Genomic DNA, 23,140 nt, shown 5'->3' on the forward strand with positions numbered 1-23,140 from the left:
GTGAGAGAACAAAGGCTAAAAATAAAATCAAAATCAAAATCTGAATGAAAGCAGGGAGAATCTCAATAGCGTGTAACGAGAGGGGGGGGGAGATAATTAATGGGGATGTTAAGAATTAATGTTAAAATTAGATGATAATGCTGCGGATCTCAGGCTTTTCAGCTCCCGTGGAGCAACGCCGGAAGAGTCGAAAATAGGAAGCTGTAAGGCTCCTACTGCTTTCTTCTCACCGACTTCAGAAAAAAACATTGTTCTCCGAAATTTAAGGAACGGAGAGGAAGACAGTGGAGAAAAAAGTAGACAATTGAGCCCAACGTTTCTGTTGCTCAGTGAAACGTTTGTTAAATGAGTTTTGCCCCATCTTACGAGCGTCTTTGCCGCGGTCGTTAAATGCATCACAAGCAAAATGCTTGTTTAGTGAATCCGTCTCTTCCCCCATTGCCTTTGCTTGTTGGAAGGTCGCCAAAGGGGATCACATGATCCCACTGCAACCGTCCTAAGTACCTGCCAGTTGCCAAGCCTCTGATCAGGTCATCCTGGGGATGCTGCAGTGGTGGCAAGTGAGAAAAGCAGTCATAAGTCTCTTTGTTCAGGGCTGCCGTAACTCCGAACGGTCACTAAACAGATGGTTGTAAAGTGAGGGCTGCCTGTTTTCCAAAGAGCCATGAATTTACAACTCTTAAAGGGGAAATTCTACTAATTCCTGTTTAGACACAACAACAACAACAACAATAATAGTAATAAAGTTGGAAGGGACCTTGGATGTCTTCTAGTCCAACCCCCTGCTCAGGCAGGAAATCCTATACCATTTCAGACAAATGGCTGTCCAGTCTCTTCTTAAAAATTTCCAGTGTTGGAGCATTCACAGCTTCTGGAGGCAGGTGGTTCCACTGGTTAATTGTTCTCACTGTCAGGAAGTTTCTCCTTAGTTCCAGGTTGCTTCTCTCCTTGATTAGTTTCCGTCCGTTGCTTCTTGTGCTGCCTTCAGGGGCTTTGGAGAACAGCTCTCTTCTTTGTGGCAGCCCCTGACAATGCCCACCCTCGCTAGCACTCATGATGTTACTTAGACAGGGAATGAAACCTTGCAAGCAAGCAGCCAAGCTCTGAGACAGCATCCAGGACTCCACACATACATTTTGCGTACTCATTTGAATGTATTGGCTGCCCAATGTCAGTGGAGTCTGGGTGGCACGTACTGGATTGCACAGGGAAAATGTCATGGAAGAATTAGCACGGAGGAGTCATACAGTATTCCGTCATAACACCTGAAAGGTGTTCCGCAGTTATTATGTCTAATAGCTTCAATGTAGCCTTTAAGTCAGTGTTTCTCAACCTTGACAATTTTAAGGCATGTGGACTTCAACTCCCAGAATTCCACAGCCAGCATTGCTGGCTGTGGAATTCTGGGAATTGAAGTCCACATGCCTTAAAATTGTCAAGGTTGAGAAACACTGCTTAAGTGCTAAATAAAAATATTAGTGTAATTTCTTCCTCCCTCCCTTTCTCTCTCCTCCCTTCCTTCCTCCCTTCCTTCCTTCCTTCCTTCCTTCCTTCCTTCCTTCCCTCCCTCCCTTTCTCTCTCTCTTTCTCTCTCTCACATACACACACACACACATATACACACTTTAACAAATCAGTAGGAAACCTTTACCTTAGTAAGACAAATCTTTTTTCCAAGCCATTGCTATGAATTTCTACCTGTGGAAGTCTGACATCTTTAAAAAAGAAGCAATTAAAAAGAACAAACTGCGCCCCTTCTGTTTCTGTCTGAAATACGTTAACTTCCCTTTTAGGGTTTTCTTTGGTTTGCTTGTTTTTCTTTATTAATTCCCTCCTTGCTTCAATTCTGGAAAAAAGGTTTGACAGGCCAGGCTCTCCTCGTGGGAAATTATTCTAAATGTTGAACATTTGAGTAAAATACAGCTTCCTCTGCGATTAGCTCTCCTAAGTCAAATTTGTCTTTTTCGCTTCAAGTTTCATTGCTTTTCCATCATTAAAAAAAAATAAAAAAAATAAAAAAAATCTCCTTGCTCTGTATTATGCCATGAAATGCGGAAGCAATTTCATTAAGATCACACACGCATACACACTCGCGGGCACACGCACTCCAGTTTTTAAGCAGCCAGTTTGAAAAATGATTTTGCTCCTGGGCTAAAATGAGATTGTAGATATAAATTGTTAAAAGTTGGTAATCATTTTTTGCCTCTTGCTGGAAAATACAGAGGCAGCCTCCTGGCTTTTAAATCCAAAGCAACAGTGTGTGTGTGTGTGTGTGTGTGTGTGTGTGTGTGTGTATACACATACATACATACACATACATACACATACATACAGAGAGTCCTCGACTTATGACGATTGACCCCAAAATGTCTGTCACTAAGTGAGACATTTGTTAAGCAGCCTTTGCCTCATTTTACTGCCTTCCTTTCCACATTTGCTAAATGAATCCAGCTTCCCCATTGACTTTGCTTCTCAGACAGTTGCAAAGGAGATCACGTGACCCCGGGACACAGTGCAACCGTCATAAGTATGAGTCAGTTGCCAGGCATCCAAATTTTGATCACATGACCGTGGGGATGCTGCAACGGTGCTAAGGGTGAAAAACGGCTGTAAATCTCTTTTTTCCAGTGCAATTGTGACTTTGAACAGTCACTAAAAGAATTATTGTATTGTAAAATACTATCTGTATTTTAAAAAGACTTTTCTTTAAAAGACTGCAAACTCTGGTGCTTTCGCCACTCAATGCATCACCTTGTAAATGAATCACAGGCAGACTATTTCACTTAAACAGGAGCCAGCCATGTGCTGCAGCTGCCAAAAAAGCCAACACAGTGTTAGGCTGCATTAACAGAGGGATAGAATCAAGATCACGTGAAGTCTTAATACCACTTTACAATGCCTTGGTAAGGCCACACTTGGAATACTGCATCCAGTTTTGGTCACCAAGATGTAAAAAAGATGTTGAGACTCTAGAAAGGGTGCAGAGAAGAGCCACAATGATGATCAGGGGACTGGAGGCTAAAACATAGAAGGAATGGTTGCTGGAATTGGGTATGTCTAGTTTAATGAAGAGAAGGATGAGGGGGGACATGATAGCAGTCTTCCAATATCTCACGGGCTGCCACAAAGAAGAGGGCAGAAATTACACTGATATTTCTATTTAGCACTTAAAGGTTACATTGAAGCTATTAGACATAATAATTGCGGAACACCTTTCGGCTGTTATGACGGAATATGACTCTTCCATGCTAATTCTTCCATGACATTTTCCCTGTGCAATCCAGTACGTGCCACCCAGACTCTACTGACATTGGGCAGCCAATACATTCAAATGAGTACGCAAATGTATGTGTGGAGTCCTGGATGCTGTTTCAGCTTGGTTGCTTGCTTGCAAGGTTTCATTCCCTGTCTAAGTAACATCATGAGTGCTAGCGAGGGTGGGCATTGTCAGTGGGAACAATTAACCAGTAGAACCGTTTGCTTCCAGAAGATAAAATTACTGACAGTTGACCTTGACTCAAAAAAGGGAGTTTAATTTGTTTTAAAATGAAGAAATGAGGAATGAAAATCATAAACCATATGGCCAGGCTAGAACAGGAGCAAAAACAAATTTATTATTTATTTCAGGACTGTACCTTTTCAAATCAATCAGTCTATCTATCTATCTATCTATCTATCTATCTATCTATCTATCTATCTATCTATCTATCTATCTATCTATCTATCCCTTCATCCATCCATCCATCCAACCAACCAACCAACCAACCAATCTATATCTATGTGCATCTGTTTGTCTGTCCATCCATCCATCCATCCATCCATCCATCCATCCATCCATCCATCCAGTCTGTCTGTCTGTCTGTCTGTCTATCTATCTATCCATCTATCATCTATGTATCTATCCATCCATCCATCATCTATGTATCTATTTATCCATCCATCTATCTATCTATCTATCTATCTATCTATCTATCTATCTATCTATCTATCTATCTATCTATCCATCCATCCATCATCCATCCATCCATCCACATCTATCAACCTACCTCTGTGACTATCTATCTGTCTGTCCATCCATCCATCCATCCATCCATCCATCCATCCATCCTGCCTGCTTGCCTCCCTCTCTCTCTCTCTCTCTCTCTCTCTCCCTCTCTCCCCCTCTCTCTCTAGTATATCACATCACTCAACTCTTATTCCGCTTTTCTGGAAAAAAAAATCAGATAAATCCTGATCTACATAAACCAGACTTTAAATTATCGTTTCCAAAAGAATGTTCCATGATGTCATATTATGGGAGAAGATCTTTGTCTTCGGCCACAATGAGAGATGTTTCCTATTTTGGACGATCTCCTTTAGGCTTAGAAGCTATCCCAGGTTGGGTTCTGTCAGTCCTGAACAAGGAAATCTCTAAGACACCCCAGTGCTGGTTTTGTGGGCTAGGAAGTGGAAGCGGAGGCATAATAACCAGAAGCAGTCGTGTCCATCCCACGTCTGTGTCGCTGAGAAGAATGTGTGTCACCTTGGAATCCACAGGAGTTGATTCGAAAGGCTCTTTAATTTTATACCTTCAGTTAAGGCATTTCAAATACTGCACTTATTGGAGTCAATCGGTGCTTAATATTGAATTGGAGAACACACCCAACTGAAAAGCAGATGCTTCGCTGCAGTTAACTAATCCGAGAAGAGGGACCTGTATATAATAAGAAAGTTCCCGTTCAATCTTTTAAAAGCCCACTTCTTCCTTTCCATTATAACCTGGTTCTTGATATTCTCAAAATCCTTGTTTAAAATGCTCGCACAGGCGGAGGTGCAGCTGATAGTCGCCTGGAAGAGAACTTTTTGATAGCCCGGTCTCTCTATTCTTATTTCAATCTCCTGTTTCTACTGTGACTTAATCACTCTGACCTTTTTAAGATTGCCCGATGTTGATTTTTATCTTGTTCTAATAATACTAAGCTGCCTTGAGCTGATTTGTTGTGTTTTGATTTGTAATGATGTTGCTCTCTGGTCCTCAGTGTATAGCTAATTTAGGGTGTTAAGATGAGGGCTACGTCAAAAATAAATAATTAAATAAATAAAAAATATGCCGATTGTGAAGGGCAGGACAGCTAGCAAAGTCATTCCAAAACATACAGAAAAACCTTAACTGTCCCAGGTGAAAGGAATGGACTATATCTTATTTTTGGTAACGGCGAGGGTTGGGTGAATTGCCACGAGATTGAAAGATTCAGAAAAGATCCCAAAATGTCAATCCAGCTGATCTAGTAGTAGGTAAAGATTAGATCCAGATGTATGCAGAGGGGGTAGAACAGAACTCAACCACTGACCTAAGTCCAGCTGGATGTCCCTCAATTATGTCTCAGTTTATGTAAGACAGGGGTGTCAAACGGCCGACTCATGGGCTGGTTGCCTCATGCAGAGGCCGTGCCCACCCCTGCAATGCAAAAAAAAGTCACAATACGTCGTGACACATCATGTGATGAGTTTGACACCCGTGAAGTAAGAGATGACAAGGACGAACCTGAGGGTGGGGTCAAATGCATCATTAGTCTGGAATCTCTGCGTGCCTGAAAGAGACCTAAGTCCAAGTCTCTTTGCAGTCCATTGACTCTTATCTTATTCACCTTGATTGTAAGTGATCAGATTCTTCTGCATAGGTGGCGTGAAATAAATTTCCAGTGCTTTTGAACTCTTATCTCGGATTCCTCATGCTTGACAATTGAGACCCAATATCCAGCTTCAATGCAGGCCAAGAAATTATCATTTTGTATCCGGTACCTACCACAAACTCAGACAATGACAGTAGTGACGTCTTGGCTTCATTTGATCCATAACCAATTGGTAAAATAGAGGAATGGGGTGGGCAGAAAACTAGTTTTAAAAGGGGGCTAGGCCAGCAGGTTTAGCCACTGTTAACGTGTGCTCAGGGTTTTGTGAAAGATTTTTAAATAGATCCACGCAACTGATAGTTATGAATCTTTTAGAAATAAGTTTAGAAGCATCCCTGGCTTCTAAACCCCTGGCTGGTTTTTGTTAGTTTCCAAAATCCAGTCAGTTTCACCTCCATACCTTTTGATCAATTTCACAGTGCAGACTTTTGCAATTAATCTGAAAGAAATGTCTATGGAGATTCTCAGTCATCCAGGTCAGAATTGTCCCAAAGATCCTTTTTCACGAGGCAGGTGGACTTTCTTGTTTTTCTTTGAAGACATTGCTCTTCTCATCCAAGAAGCTTCTTCGACTCTGACTGGATGGTGGGGAATGGAAGGATTTATACTCCTTGCAGACAGCTGGTCATTTGCCTCCTTTTGGAGAGTTGTTGAGACCACCTGGAGGTTTGTCTGTGTCCTCAGGGTCACCTGAGTGGTGCAAATGGGTGTGGAGCCTTCTTGGAACTGCTGAAAGGACTATGTTGTAGATTGGAGATAGGTATTGTCATATCCCTCCCCCTCTGTTGAGTGAGGGCTGTTCAGTTTGGAAATAGATGGCCTCTCTGACCCCTCTTTCAAACCAGCGGTCCTCTATGTCCAAAGTAAGGACTTTGCTGTCTTCCAAAGAGTGGCCTTTGTCTTTCAAATGCAGGTGGACTACTGAATCTTCTCCTGCTGGGTTTGTTCTCCTATGTTGTGCCATGCATTTATGAAGTGGTTGTTTTGTTTCCCCAACGTACAGATCTGCACAAAGAAGGCAAATGACCAGCAGTCTGCAAGGAGTATAAATCCTTCCCTTCTCCACCATCCAGTTAGAGCTGAAGAAGCTTCTTGGATGAGAAGCGAAACGTCTTCAAAGAAAAACAAGAAAGTCCAGTTGCCTCCTGAAAAAGCATCTTTGGGAGATTCTGAAGGAATTTCACTTGCCCTCCTCAAACTGGGAGTAAGACCGGGAAGACCACGTACAAAGCAGATATTGGATTTCACAGAGGTTTAGCATGCTTTTTGCTACCAATTGTCTTTTGCAAATAACTCTGCCCGTGCTTGAGGGCAGGACAAGGGGTAATGGATGGGAGCTTATCAAAGAGAGATTCAACTTAGAGTTACGGAGAACAATTAATCAGTGGGAGGGCTTATCTCAAGAAGTTGTGGGTGCTCCATCACTGGAGGTTTTTAAGAAGAGATTGGAAAGCCATTTATCTGGAATGGTATAGAGTCTCCAGCTTGAGCAGGGGGTTGGACTAGATGACCTCCAAGGTCCCTTCCAACTCTGTTATTCTGTATTTACATCTAAAGCACTAAAAGGCAATTCCTGAACTTAAGGTATCCTGGAATACAATTCACAGACTGAAGAGTCAAAAGTTGAACATTGATAAAATAATTTCTGCTATATCCACTATGGACTTTCACATAGCTGGGGCAAACATCATTTATCATAAATTATCATTTATAATTTTATCTAGAAATCAAGCCTTTTGACAACCACATTTCCCACTTTCCCCCATGTAGGCATTCCATGTTTAAAACATTCATCCACAACTGTCAGCACCAAATATTTGCTACACAACTCAACCTCATGGTTGTTATGTTATTATCACGATATATATAATAGGCTTATATTATTATCCAGCCAGAGTAACTAACAGAGAGGTGTTAAATCATATAACACACCCACTAGAAGCCAAAATCATAAGATTACATCTGAGTTACTTTGGCCATATCATGGGTGCAAATTCATTGGAGAAGTCTGTGATGCTAGGAATGGTTGATGGAACAAGGAGAAAGGGCAAGTGAAGAACATGCTGGCTTGATAACATCAAATCTGACGCAAAGTTGAACATCCAATAATTGAAAGAAGCTGTGCTTGACCAGGTAGCCTGGAGCACACTTGGCTATAAAATTGCCAAGATTCGGACACAACTAAATGGTTAAAAACAACAACAACAACAACAGGCTTAAATTACACATCGTGTTCTCATTCAAAAGAAAAAAAATATTCACGACTGAAGGAGATTTTAGTAATTAGTTTAACTGAGTGCATTGTATTATATACAACGGCATCCTTTTTTAATGGAGCCGGGGTGCCGCAGTGGTTAGAATGCAGTATTGCAGGCAAACTCTGCCCACAGCCAGGAGTTCGATCCTGACTGGCTCAAGGTTGACTCAGCCTTTCATCCTTCCGAGGTCGGTAAAATGAGGACCCAGATTGTTGGGGGCAAGAGGCCGACTCTTAGAGAGGGCTGTAAAAGCACTATGAACAAGTATATAAGTCTAAGTGCAACTGCTGATGGTCTGAAAGGATGCTAGCATATTAAAATCTGTTATGGACACTAGGTTGCCAAAACATTTTTACTGAAAAAAATGGAAAGCCACAATATCTGCAACACTTTCAATCTTTCAAGACTAGAAATATCTACGATGGAAGCCACAAAGTCACAAGCAAATACTGCAAAGGCTGGGATCGTTGCTTTCAAAGACCACTAGAGCAGTGTTTCTCAACCTTGACAATTTTAAGGCATGTGGACTTCAACTCTCAGAATTCCACAGCCAGCAATGCTGGCTGTGGAATTCTGGGAGTTGAAGTCCACATGCCTTAAAATTGTCAAGGTTGAGAAACACTGCACTAGAGAGACCTGACTGATTTAGGTATCCACAAACAAACGAACAAATGCATCAATGAATCAATAAAACAATTGACGAATGAATATTTGCACGCATGTACAGTACAATATTTTGGGTCAATGGGTTCCCCATGATCATCGCCACTGGATAGAGTTTCTCCCGTTCTCTATTGATTCTTCCTCAGGTTTATTTATTCCTGGAGACAGCTTGAAAAACAGAGATGGCGACCCAAATACCATTTTTTGTTCTCGTTCCCGTCTATTTTTAAGAGAAATGCTACAAGAGAAAGCCACAAGCTCTCCGTTTGCCAGAGACGCACAAAAGCACATTGTTATGCTGGTCGAGGTTGTCTCTGGCAAATAATAATAATAATAATAAAAAAACTATGTCTGGAAAAGAACACCAGTTGTTCCTACCAGCTGATTTTGGTGTGAACTTCTCCCTGTTGGCTGCGCAAACAGCTAGCAACCGATATCCAAGGTCCAAGTCGAAACCCTGCTGTGCTGCCACTCTGCTAACAACCTGAGAAAAAAAAAAAAGGGGGGGGGGAGAAAAAATAAAAGAGTTGTCACAGAGAGTTTCTGGAAAATCGTCAGTTGCTTGCCAACCTACCGCGGGAAGAACCCAACAAATAAAGAACAGAACTCAGAAGCCTTTGTTCTCCTTCCTTTAATTTCTGCGAGTGTTTCCCGTTCCATTGTGGAAAGGTGCTTCAGAGCCCACGGAAGTGTCTGCAACTCTTTAATAAAAACAGCCACGCACCCCGTTCAAACTCCAAAGGGCCACTCTGGATTTGAAAACGAATCTCAAAGCATTGCCTAATTCGTTGTCCTTTTTTTTTTTTAACGATGAGCGATGCGCATTGCCGACCTTATTTAGCTTATTTGCAATAACTTTGAAAGCACAGGTTTTTACCAAAGAAGAGGACACTGGTAGCTCGGAGTTGTCTGGTGTTCTTGGTGGTCTCTGAGGTTTGTTGGTTTCTTGCAGGTGTTTCTAGGGAACTGGGTAAAATCATCAATGCTTTTGAAGCATCGATGACGTTGCCTAGTTGGGTAATGCAACGTCTGCAAGAGAGGCAGAATAGCAGAGTTGAAAGGCACCTTGGAGGTCTTCTCCTCCAACCCTCTGTTCGAGCAGGAGACCCTATATACCAGGGGTAGGCAACCTTGGCTCTTTTATGACTTGTGGACTTCAACTCCCAGAATTCCTGAGCCAGCATGGCTGGTTTAGGAATTCTGGGCATTGGAGTCCACCAGTCATAAAAGAGCCAAGGTTGCCTACCCCTGCTATATACCATGTCAGACAAATGGGTCTTCTCTTAAAAGCCTCCAGTGATGGAGCACCCACAACTCCTGAAGGTGAGCCATGTCCCCTAAGAGCATCGAGGACCCCAGAGCTTGTTGCTTCTCCCATTGATGGCACCGGGAACTGAAGCACAGAGGCCACGATTTGGAACAAAATCATCCAAGCTTTCTGCTGCCCTCATCCAAAAGTAACCTGGTTTGAAGAACCAAGCTCTCTCTTAGAGCGTACAAAGCCCACACTGACTTCTGCTCTAAGAAACCAAGAGATTTCAGAATGAGCAACAAATCAACAAAGTTGAAAGCGGGCAAGCGGTCAAGAGGCCATTTGCAGGAGGCAGCATTCTGTACTTCTCACTGCTTTGGAGAGGGGACTTAAAATCTGAATTCTCAGTCATCCACCGAGGACTTTCTCTCTGGAGACAATGAGGGAGGGAACGAAAAGGTGACCTGGACTCACTTTTGACTTCCTAGAAAGAGCGAGGCTCTCTGCTTTGCAGTTCTAGAAGCCTAGAGGGACAAAATGAGAATTTCAACGTTTAAGGCGCCTGTCCCCCATCTGAAAATTCCTGATGCCTCCTGTCTTGTCCTGATGTGCCTGTCCTACAGGCGGCCCTCAATTTACAACCATGGGTTGGATGACTATTTGAAATGATCATTAAAAAAAGGTGATTGACGATTGGTTCTTGCACTTTTGACCACTGAAGCATCCCCAGGGTCCAAATTCAGGTGGCAAGTACTAAGGAGAAACTTCCTGACAGTGAGAACAATTAACCAGTGGAACAACCTGCCTCCAGAAGCTGTGAGTGCTCCAACACTGGAAGTTTTTAAGAAGAGACTGGACAGCCATTTGTCTGAAATGGTATAGGGTTTCCTGCCTGAGCAGGGGGTTGGACTAGTTGACCTCCAAGGTCCCTTCCAACTTTCTCCTCCTCCTCCTCCTCCTCCTCCTCTTCTTCTTCTTCTTCTTCTTTACCATTTTGCAAACTTCCTAGTCTTCAAGCAAATGGAGGGGGGAGAGAGCTGAATTTGCTTAATGAGCATGCGATTCATTTCATAACTACAGTTGATTCGCTTAAGAACCATGGTGCAAAAAAAAGGTCATAAAATCAGGTATGTCTGACGTAATAACTGCCTTGCTTAGAAGTGGAACATCTGGTTCCATACCTGGTTCCATAAATTGAGGACTATCTGTATGACCCACCACGGCAGCCTTGGAACTGATGGACCTCTTGGGATAATTTAGTGTGATCTTCAAAAACTCAAGGGTTGTGTTTGATTGGTTGGGATCATTTACATTCACACTTACTTCGTCAAAGTCATGGCTTTGATTTAGGCCCATTCCCCTCTCAGATAACAACACCACACAGACACACAAAGTCCATTTATATTCACCACACCCGGAAAGTGTTATTTGCGAATCATATTAACATTCCCTTAATTTAGAAAGTTAAAGAGGAACGGGAAGACAGAAGCATTTAGTCCCATTTTATTAATTTAGCAAGCAGCCTTTGGTTTTCAGCTATATTTTACTCCAAAGGGCTTACGCTGCAAGAAGTAATTTGTCACCATAGTTTTAATATAAAATCTCCTTGAAGAATTAAAGGAAGGGTTCATTAAATGCAATTATCTGTGTCCAACACGGCTTGCTATAAAAAAAAATAAAACGGTACAGAACAGAAGGGAAGGGAAACTATATAATCATCTATCCCAGCTAATGAAATGCTGCTTTTTTAGTATTAGCTAGTCAGCACAACTACACAGTTCCTATTCATCCAAAGCACCTCACACGATTCGCTTTTTCATAATTAATGATAAAATATTACAAGGCGTGCAATACCGATGGGTAGCTTGCTGCAATTTAAAAACGAGGGGTGAAATATTTTGCACGGAAAACTGGAAGCAATAACGATTCTATGATTAACCGAACCTTTTAGAGACCGAGTGCCCAAAAACCATCCCCCCCACCCCTGTCCCCACTCCGCCCTGCCCATTGGGCCACCCAACACCTCCATGGCCCACCACAGATCACCCAGGCAGCCCAGCAGCGCCATTGCGGCCACGCCCTCCGCCTGTGCCTCGCAGCATCATCTGCACACGACGGGGCGCAAGGGTGGAGTCTTGTCCCCGCTGCCCAGCTACCATGTCCTTGGCTGCACTGCTTCACGTTGGCTGCACCCAGGAGTGACTCTCCTCCGGGGTGGCTGGTGGTGAGGAGGGGGCCGTGGGAGGAGGCGGGGCTGGGGAGACAGTGCGTGTGCCCATAGAGAGGGCTCCGAGTGTTGCCTCTGGCACCCGTGCCATCGGTTCGCTACCACTGGTGTAGACTATCAATAGAATAAAGCCATCGTTTCCCTAAGTTTATTCACCAGATGGAAGTCTTCAAGGTATTGCATAACTTTTTAATGGCCAAATTTAGTTTGCAAACAATCTGCCAATCTATTCCTTTTAATCTAACTCATCTATTTTCTTGTTTCTGAGCAAATGTTTATCAGGTGAGTTTTTGAAGTTACCCGGCAGAAACCGTTTCCCCCCCAAAAAAGGGGATGGGTTAAACGGTTTGCATTCGAAATGCTTCGAGACTGAGGCAACCCTTTTCCAAGTTCAAAATCAGCTGTTTGAACTTCACAGGACTTACTGCTGGATTGCTTCATTCTTCTCTCAGGGGTGGGCAAGAATGAAATAATATGAGACCAGGTTCAGAATGCAGGTTGTGAGCCCAAAATGGGACACTTTTTAAAGTTTGTACACTTCCTGTCAACTCTTGAACAGGAAATGACTGTTTCAGATTCAAAACTGTTAGCATGGGATGTAATGTTTAGCTTAACCTGATGTCTGCTTTTTCTTCTCTCTCTCTCTCCCTTACTCTCGCGCTCCTTCTCTCGCCCTCTCTCCCTTCCTCTCTCTCCTTCTCTCCCTCTCTCCCTCCCTTTCTCTCTGCATCTCTCTCTCCCTCTTTCTCTTCTTCTCTCTCCCTTTCTCTCCCCCTCTCCCTCTATCTGTCTCTCTCTCTCTTCTTTCCCACTCTCTCTCTCACCTTTTCTCCCCCCTCTCCTTTTCTTTCCTTCTCTCTCTCTTTCTATATATATATGTGTGTATGTGTATATATATGTGGGTGTGTTGAGCTAAACATTACATCTGATGCTAACACTTTATCTATATTTCCTGGTTTTTCTTTTTTGGATCCTTCATGTTAAACGTTAAACTTATTTGATCACTTTTTCCTTTTTTTTTTTGGTACACCATTTTTTCCTTTGTTGTTGCTGCTAGGGTTGAATGTATGCGTTCGTTTTGTTTTGCTTGTTTTGTATTTTACTTTTTATGATAAAATAAAGCAAATTATTTTTTTTTAAAAAAAAATTGTTAGTGGCATTCAGAAATAGTGGTATTTCGGAAAGAAATACATTCAGAAATTTTGAGAGAACATCTCGCAAAATTGGTCGCGACTGCATCCAAGCCTTGTTAAGAAAATAGCACTTCTATTTAAAGTTAAGCCTGTGTGTGTGTGTGTGTGTGTGTGTGTGTGTGTGTGTGTGTGTGTGTGTGTATTCCTAAAGCTGGCTGGTAAATAGCTATCCGCCCTTTTACACAAAGTGAGGAAGGTAGGTTTTGGAACGGCTTTGCACAATAGCTTAACCAAAGTTCCTCTTTTTCTATTTTTTCTTTTTAAAAAAAAAAAAAAAACCACACGATTGACATATCTATAGGTAAGCAAATGGACTAATAACTGTATTTCAGTCGGCCTGTGGCTTCCTTGCAAGACGTATAATATCAGGTGGCGGAATAAAAGTTGCCATACCGTCAAACAGCCCATTAGACTCTGTTCGAAGGGCCTTTGGAAAGCTCTTGGATCACCACACCAATCCAAAAGTTCAGTAGCTGCATTGTGGAAATTGGCAGGATTCTGTAAATGCTGGAACAAAACAGAAAGAGAGGAGTGAAGACAATTCCATACATCCATGCTCTCTGACTAAATGATTTTTTAAATATTTATCTATATCCAGGGCTTTTTTTTTTGTCATAGAACGCCCAGAACGGAGTTCCGGCACCTTTTTTGGATGGAACCTTGTAGGGTAGGCAAGGCGGGTTGTATGATGTGTGGAAGTTCTGGCATCTTTCTTTTTTTTTTTTTTTTTACAAAAAAGCACTGTCTATATCTATATATTGATTAATATATAGGCGATGCTGGTGTGGCTTATACATAAGGTCTAATTTTCTTTCTTGTGGATGTGCACCAACCTCTGCAATCAATTTCTGTTGAGTTTGATTAATGTTCATCCTTACTGCTCCGGTGAGCACACAAAGGCAACTAACCGAGTGTTAAAGTATAAACAGAATAAACATCTGTGATTAAAATGATCAACCAAGTCAAGAGGAAAGTTGTCTAACAAATCAAATCTTGGCCGGAGAGAGGAATCTTCGCAAATGTCTAAAACGTCTGAGAACAGAAGCCAAGTTTCTGAATTTTTTTCAGCTAGGAAGAACAGAGACATCTTCACTTGCAGCCTTCTTAAAGGTCAGAGAGACTCATGATTTATCTGTGTCCACTTGCTTTTCTGCAATATTAAACTTTGGCCTCAAAGTTTTGGAAAGTATAAAAGCGGCATGGGAATCCTGTTGATTCTCACTGCAGAATGGGGGAAGAAATTCCCAGAGGCTCTGCCAATCGGGAAGACAGGACTTATCATTAAAAATAATGATAAAAATATTTTAAAACAAGAAATCCAAGAGTTACAAGCATACAGCCGAATTCTTAAAAGAATAAGATATAGATGGGAAATATGGCATCGAAGTTTGTATAGGTGCCTCTACAAAAAGAACAGAAATCTGTTCTACAGGGCTGGTCTCCTGCTTATTCATCAAAGAAGATTAAGAAATCCAGGAAGTGTAAGACAGCTTGGACATTTTAAGAGAAGGCAACTGCATCATATCTTAAAATCCCACTTTGTTTTTACCTATCATATCCACTAAACAGAACTTTGGCTATAGAGGTAGATCTCTTCAATTTCATCTGGAAAGGTCCAAGCAAGAGATTTGCTAAACGACCATACAATTCACTTAACAACTGCAGTGATTCCACTTAACCGCCATGACAAGAAGGCCTGCAAAATTGGGCACAGCTCTCTTAACAACTGCCTTGTTTAGCAATGGAAACTCTGCTCCTGTTAGAAATTCCGTTCATATGTAGCACCACAGATCAAACAAAGAGTACAGTCACCATGTGCTTTACTGCTTAACTGTTTTACTGTAACAGGAAAACAGGGAGCTCCTTAAGACAAAAAGAACATAGAGTATATACCATAGATTCAAACTTGTCAACACTGACATCTACTGGCTGAATACTACTGTAGTTGCTTTGAAAGAGGGGTCAAAGAGGCCATCTATGTCAAAATTGAACAGCCCTCTCTCAACAGAGGGGGAGGGATACGACACCATCTATCTCCAGTCTACCACACAGTCTTTTTAGCAGTTCCAAGAAGGCTCCACCCCCATTTGCACCACTCAGGTGACCCTGAGGACACAGATAAACCTCCAAGTGACCTCAATGACTCTCTAAAAGAAGCCAAATGACCAGCTGGCTGCAAAGAGTATAAATCCTTCCATTCCCCACCATCCAGACATGGATGAGAAGCAAAACGTCCTCAAAGAAAAATAAGAAAGTCCAGTTGCCTCATGAAAAAAGCAGCTTTGGGACTATTGTAGTAGTTGGCACAAAAACACATTCCAACATTGTATTCCAACAGCTCCCAATTGTGGTCGTAAGTTAAAGAGTATCTGTTCGTCATCCATATATGAAGCACTGACAAGCAAAACTAATTGCAAAACCAGGATACAGATGGCTTGGCTAAATGAGGGGAGAGTCAAGAACAATCAGATCAAAAGGATTCAGAGGTACATAACTCTACACAGTATGAATAAATAAAAAAGAAAAAAAACCCACAACAACACAAGAATGAAGCAGCTTTAATTCGATTGCTTGCTATCGAAGTGCAGAATCTTAATTTAGGATAATGCATCGGGCGGAGAGGGGGGGAGATTCTTTTCTTTTCAAAACCTCGAAAGGCATCACGTTAGCATACTACATCCTCACAGCTCCAGAACGGCTTGTTTGAATAAGAAAACCACTTAACTATGCTAAACAAGTTGCTGCATTTATTTATGGCATGTCATGCCAAATTATGAAGGCTGACTCAGAGCTGCCTGTTTGTTTTGCCCAGTTACATCTGCTGAGCTTCTTGCTTTAATTGAACTGCTAAATAGCAACAGGACTAATGATGAGGGTGCTGAATGAGTGTGTTTGCATTCGCATCAATCGAAGATTGCCAAGGGCTCCTTCCTGCTTTGTCGCAGCACCCGTGTGGAAATTTCTTCCCGCAGCTTTTTTCCATGGTGTACGATGACATTTTGGTGTGTCTGCACCCATAAATACGAGGCTAATATTCCTGGGAAAGGATCAGTTGGAAGAACTTTTTTCCCTGGTCCCTCAAATGTGGTTCCATCTTCAAGGGCTCTTTTGGGGTGTTCTGAGAAGAGATCAAAGGGATGTTGTGCCTAACAGATAAAGTCTCTTTCAAGATAGGTTCAATTTCTGGTGACATCATGAGCACATCCATATAGTTCTCCATACATTGTTTTGCCTTTTTGTACTCTCTCTCTCTCTCTCTTTTATAGCCTATTGCTTCCCACCCAAGTACTTATGGAAGCTGACCATGCGTGGTTAATAAGGATCAGCCAAGGTCAGCCAAGTGCTGGCATCTAGTGGGCATAGATGACATGTTGGTGTTAGCTGGCACATCCTGCATTAAGTAGCCACTTAATTTGTGGGAAAGTGGGACAATCAGAGTGAACAATGTTAGATGTTTCCTGAGGTTTAAAAAGCCCACAGATTTGGGCAACATTTAGAGATAAAAATCAGCCTTGATTGCTAATTACATAGCTGGGCATCTTATGAAGGAAATTGAGGACCAGTCTTTCTGTTCCACAGTAGGGATAAGAGGACCAAAGTACTGACTACATCTCTGCGACATCCTTTCGTCTTGTGGCGGGGAAAATATTGAAACTCAAGCATTTGTAACTTTGCCACTGAATTCTTTTTTGGGGTATATATTATTTGGGGTTCACTTCTGATCCCCATGGGTGGACTGTATTCCTCAATCTGAGGACTGGGAATTTGAGGATTCTGTGCAGGATTGTAGCTGCACTCTTCTGGATAGAGATGGGCAGATGTCATTCCAGGGATCTGTTGAAGCCTATCTTAGAAGTGACAGCCCCAAATTCTCTTATCACCCCTGGGATCACTTGGGCTTGGACTATACATCTTGTGCTCTCTGAGTTTGGCTGTTGTTTTTTTTTTTGCAGATGTTACTTACCCAAACAAGGTAACATCATCAGTGCTAGTTTATCATCGGTGCTAGTTTATACTCTCTCTCTCTCTCTCTCTCTCTCTCTCTCTGTGTGTGTGTGTGTGTGTGTGTGTCTATGTGTGATAAATGGGTAAAGTTTTTTTTAAATAAACAAACAAATAAACAGATAATAATATTGACCATCCATTCTAGTAATTCTTCTTTTAGAAGTTGGTGGGACATGCGAGCAGAATTAATAATCAGCCAATCCATTCGCCTAGAGCAGGGGTAGACCACCTCGGCTCTTTTATGACTCACAGACTTCAACTCCCAGAATTCCTGAACCAGCCATGCTGAGGGGAAAGGGAGAGGTTTCCAAGCTGAGCCAGGCTGGCTCAGGAATTCTGGGAGTCGAAGTCCACGAGTCATAAAAGAGCCGAGGTTGCCTACTCTGGCCTAGATGAGCATCCAAAGAAATGGAAAAAAATTCACAGAGGACGTGTCAATCAAGGGCTACCAGTGTTACTTATGAGGTGGGCACCCCAGGCTTCCGAATATTACCGTATATGCCGGCGTATAAGGCGACTTCCGTGAGCGCTAAAATCGGCGCCAAAGATGGGGGTCGTCTTATACACCGAGTTGTCTTATACGCCGGAAATACTGGTAGTTTCCGGAGTATAAGACGACGTTCTAGGAATGCGTCTCGGCGATAAAGATGGGGGTCGTCTTATACGCCGGGTCGCCTTGTACGCTGGCATATACAGTAGTTTCATATGAACTATAATTTAATTATTTCTTCTTCACACCTTTTCCGACATTTAGTGCCTGGGATCTATTGTGGGAAGAGGATTCCGCCTTCTGCTTCCACAGTGAGAAACATAAGGGTGGACGAAAATGAGGCCTGGCTCGATCCTCATAATCAATGCTTTCTTACCTATATTTTATAGAATGTTAGGGGTGGAAGGGACCTTGAAGGTCTTCTAGTTCAACCCCTACCCAAGGCAGCTGTCTTGATACAGTCCCGGTCATCCAATCTCTTCTTGAAAACCTCCAACGATGGAGCACCCACAACTTCTGAAGGCAATCCGTTCCACGGATTAACTGCTAGCATTGTCAGGAAATTTCTCCTTGGTTCTAGGTTATCTTTAATAACCTTCCATCTTTTCCTTCTTGTCCTGCCCTCAGGTGCTTTGGAGAATAGCTTGACCCGCTCTTCTTTGTGGTAGCCCCTGAGATATTGGAAGGCTGCTATCACGTCACTCCTGATCCTTCTCTTCATTCAGATAGACATTAACTAGTTCCTTTAACCTCCAGCCCCTGGATCAGCTTTGTTGCTCTTCTCTGCGCTCTTGCTATCCATTTTTCCCTCATTCTTTCCCTTTTCTGTGATTGCTCGTTTATCAGCACGCATCTTCACCCCTCTGCTGTTCAACTTCCCAACCCTTTTGGTTTCCTTCGTTAGCCAGCCCCCAAATTGTCTTGAGATAATTATTTTGAAGAATATGAACAAGAAAGATATATTCAACTTGTCTCTGCAGTTGACTCTGACCTTGATCTGCTCTCTAGGCTTCTTCAAACAAGGGAAAGCTCTCTCTCTCTCTCTCTCTCTCTCTCTCTCTCTCTCTCTCTGTGTGTGTGTGTGTGTGTGTACCAGAGAGTGAGAGTGAGAGACTCTTTCACCTATATTGCTGCTTATTTCAAAACGTCCGCCACCCCCACAAAAGCAGAAATGCATGTTTTGAAACCGCACTGCTCCTGTTGCAGATTGCCTTTGATTAGATCGAGAATCTATTCCTTTTAATCCAGTTTTAGAAGTGTTCTGTCTCTTCTCCGTTACACCCACTCCCAACACTTTGCAAAAGATCTAAAGTACGATAAAATATAGGCAGTCCTCGACTCCCGGCCACAAGTGAGCCGAGAATTTAAGATTGCCAAGTGAGAAATCTGCTAAGTGAGTTTCGTCCCGTCTTACGACTTTTTCCTGCCACGTTTGTTAACTGAATTGCTGCGGTTGTTCAATTCGCAACACAGTGGTTAAGTGAATCCATTGGCTTTGCTTGTCTGAAGGCCGCCAAAGGGGATCATGGGACACCCCCCCCCCCAGACACTGTGCAACCGTCATAAATGTGAGTCAGTTGTCAAGGGTCCAAGTGTAAATCACGTGACCCTGGGGATGCTGCAACGGTCGTAAATGTGAATAATGGAGATAAGTCACTTATTTTCAGTGCTGTTGTAAATCCGAACGGTCACTAAGTGAACCGTCGTAAGTCAAGGACTACTTGTATGCGCTCAGGTGTAATGGCAGTAACTCTTTGACAACCAGAGTCAAATGCCACATAAAAAAATGCATTCTCCACAACTGCACCTCGCTCATCAGAGGCAATAGGAATGTCTTTCAAGGATAATATCAAAATAGAGGCCTGTTTGTTTTTATTCCCTCAGCACGGACATTTTATTGTTTACGTGCTTCCACTGAGCTTTATTATTTATCCTGCTTTCCATTAATGTTGTAGTCATTTTTTCTGCTACTGTTGCTTTAATTGCTCCTTTTAGGGGTGTTGCCTTGGATCTCTCTAGATAAATTTAAGACATTGGTAAAAAAAAGGAAAAATAAAAGATATAGCTAGGTAATGAAGTCTCCTGCTTGTTTATATTTAAAAGGGATGGCATAACTTTTCTCCTGTAATAACTCCCTCCTTTTTTCTCCTCCAACTTTATGTCCTTCTTGTAAATTCAGCACAAAAAGTTTACCTCAGAGTGAAGCTCTTGTCTTAAAAGTTTCCAAGTTTGGAAAACATTGCCAGACACCACGCACAGAGAGGGCTACTCTCCAGGTTCTGTGGTGTCCTTCAAAGAGAGAGAGAGACGTAGAGTCCCGAGACTCCTCATCCAGGAAGGCGTAACTAAGCGTGGCGTCTGTTTTGTCCACATGGGCTGGGTGAAACAAGCAAACTATGAAGAAACCAACTCTAGGCTTCTGGAAACAAGACCTGGATAACTATCGCTTACGGATGCTTTCGGATGCGCCCGCCTTCCACTTCATCCTTTGCCCCGTTAACAGTCTCCTCCAGAAATTAAAGAAATACCTGCCTACCTGACCCAGGCAGTTCTCCAAAATTTGGATCGTGTGCAGAGTTTGCTGCTCTTCGGGATCCGATTGTGCAAAGGAAGCCATGGACGAGGGCTCGCTTGCCCCCCTCCAAACAGCTTCTGGGAAAGCGTCAGTCTCCACTGGAAGCTGAAGAAATGTTGCACTTGAAGGAAGCTTCAAATTTCCACAACCTCCATGTTGCCAATAAGTCCTACCGTCCTTCTTCTTTGGAGCCATACTCCACATCACACATCCTTCATCCATCCTGTTGGCCAGGCCTTCCTTCCTTCCTTCCTTCCTTCCTTCCTTCCTTCCTTCCTTCCTTCCTTCCTTCCTTCCTTCCTTCCTTCCTTCCTTCCTTCCTTCCTTCTCCTCCCTCCCTGTTTCTTTCTTTGTCTCTCCTTCCTTCCTTTCTTAATTCCCTCCTTCCGTCTTTTCCTTCCTTCCCCTCCCTCCCTCCCTCCCTCCCTGTTTCTTTCTTTCTCTCCTTCCTTCCTTTCTTAATTCCTTCCTTCTTTTACTTCCTTCCTTCTCCTCCCTCTTTCTTTTCTTTCTTTCTCTCTCTCTCCTTCCTTTCTTCCTTTCTTCTCCTCCTCCTCTCCTCCTCCTTCTTCTTCTGCTGCTCCTCTCCTGCTCCTTCTTCCTTCCCTCTCTTTCTTTCTCTCTCTCTATTTTCTGAAGAAGTCAGTGAAAGAAGAAGGTGATCTGAAGACTCAAGTCAAAATTCCAAGAAAAGCTCTAAAATCCCACCACCTGGAACGCTATCAGCCAACTCAGGAAGGACCGGCAGGCGAGAGGAAGAGAAGCTAGACGAAAACCCTCTCCTTTATGGTTTTTCTGTAACTACTTGATCCAAACAGGAAGTAGCCGCCCCCCCTGCCTGCCCCCTTTCGAGAGCTCCTATTAGTTCTTTGGTTTCTGAACCGGGGAAGGTAGCTGTGTCATCTCCGCTCCTCTGGCAGTTGGAAACCAATATTCCAAAGGACGAGCATGAGGCAAGATGTGGGGCAGCCCACTCGAAAGGAAATGCTCCATTACATCACATTGATCAAGTTCCCCCCCCCCCCAAGACCATTCTGCATGCTTGGAAAAACATTTTAAGTCCTGCCTGCCAATTTGCAAAGCAGCACAAATATATACAGGAGCCGAGTGCAAATGATTAGCAGTTGCATATAAGCTTTCCCAACGACTACCGTTTACACCCTGATGATGTCAAGAGCTCTTGACGAAAGCTAGGTTCAGTAAATAAAATCTTTCATATTTTTTATATTTTTATTGTCTTGGTGATCGACTATTTATTGATTTTAACATATATGTAGGTTTTTGGTTGTTCGGGTTTTCTCCCGCGTAAAATTTGAAGTGTCTTGGCGATGTTTCGACGAAGTCCCATTCGTCATCTTCAGGCTGGTGTTTTCAGCTTCATGCTTCGAGGAGCAATGTGTGATCGTGGCTGTTTCTTCCTTTTAACTGCCAGTGGGGGTATGAACTGATTGGGTGGGAGCTTGGCTGTGTTCTGATTCCACCTCCACCCAATCAGAACAGAGCCAAGCTCCCACCCAATCAGTTCATACCCCCACTGGCAGTTAAAAGGAAGAAACAGCTAAGACCACACATTGCTCCTCGAAGCACGAAGCTGAAAGCACCAGCCTGAAGATGACGAATGGGACTTCGTCGAAATGTCGCCAAGACACTTCCAATTTTACGTGGGAGAAAACCCGAACAACCAAAGACCTACATACAAATACCCGCAAAAACCTCAGAAAATATATATATATATATATATATATATATATATATATATATATATATATATATATATATATATATTTTCATTCATTCATTCATTCATTCATTCATTCATTCATTCATTCATTCATTCAGGGTGTTAATGCTACTGGGTGCACCTGTCCGTTCAGAAAATGAAAATAAATTAATAAAATGAACCAAACCCAGAGCAATGGACGAACGGAGAGAACAGCAAACACAACAGGTTCCTCTACGCAAATGTTTCTCTTTCTTAGGTGAGGCTGCTGGATTTTTATCAGCCAGATTAGGTCCATATTTTTTTTTTTTTTAGGCCAACCTAAGTAAAGTCAGGTTTGGTTAACACTTGGAAGGGGCATCAATGGCTGAGCTCAGGGATGTGGGCTCAAAGGAACAAAATCAGGCCATAAGAAAGAGCTGCAAACTACTTTTCTACTACTACCCAGAAAAATCACATGGATATGGTAGTTAAGCTCAACTGCAATGTTTTTTTCTTTTTCCAGAAGGAATAAAATAAAGCAAAACAGAGAGAGAAAGAGAGGAGAAAGGGAGGGAGGGGGGAAGAGAGATAGAGGAAGAGAGGAGAGAGAGAGAGAGGGAGAGAGGAAAGAAGGAAGGAAGGGAGAGAAAGAGAGGGAGGGGAGGAGGAAGAGAAAGAGGGAGAGAAAGAGACATAGAGGAAGAGAAGAGAAGGAGAAAGAAAGAAAAGGAGAGAATGAGGGAGAGGAGAGGGAGGGAGGAAAGAAGGAAGGAAGGAGAGGAAGGGAGGAGAGGGGGGGAAGAGGAAGAGAAAGAGAGAAGGAAAGAAGGAGGGAGGGATGGAAACAGGGAGAGGAAGCTAGGGAGGGAGGAAAGGAAGGAAAAGGAAAGGGAAATCTAGCTACCTGTATATTGTATGGAAGTTTGGATCGGTTTACGGAATGTTCCTAGTTCAAATTAGCATTAACTATCATATTTTATTATGTGATATTGAGGTATTTATTCTCATTGTGTTCCTTTGTCCTTGTTTACTTTATTGCTCTATTATTTTACATCTGTTCTGTTTACACGTCTTTTCATTTTACTTCCTTTTGTATTATTGTT

General features: G+C 42.6%; 1 protein-coding gene across 14 annotated transcripts in view; it reads right to left on the bottom strand.

Annotated features, from left to right (window-relative positions):
- Nucleotides 1–23,140, bottom strand: part of ZMIZ1 (zinc finger MIZ-type containing 1) — a 328,745-nt gene that overhangs the window by 87,376 nt on the left and 218,229 nt on the right. For 8 of the 14 annotated variants that reach the window (XM_039340775.1, XM_039340782.1, XM_039340781.1 and 5 more), the window contains 2 exons: nucleotides 13,659–13,772; nucleotides 8,972–9,077 (listed from right to left, as the gene is read on the bottom strand). In XM_039340775.1, coding sequence (XP_039196709.1) covers nucleotides 8,972–9,077; nucleotides 13,659–13,772 — 220 coding nt within the window. Of the gene's footprint in view, nucleotides 1–8,971; nucleotides 9,078–13,658; nucleotides 13,773–20,296; nucleotides 20,617–23,140 lie in introns of those variants that run through there. The other 6 variants (XM_039340772.1, XM_039340771.1, XM_039340770.1 and 3 more) reach the window with 2 other exon arrangements.

This window comes from Crotalus tigris, unplaced genomic scaffold (assembly GCF_016545835.1).
Source record: "Crotalus tigris isolate CLP2741 ecotype Arizona unplaced genomic scaffold, ASM1654583v1 scf7180000017753.6788120, whole genome shotgun sequence".
Taxonomy (NCBI): domain Eukaryota; kingdom Metazoa; phylum Chordata; class Lepidosauria; order Squamata; family Viperidae; genus Crotalus; species Crotalus tigris.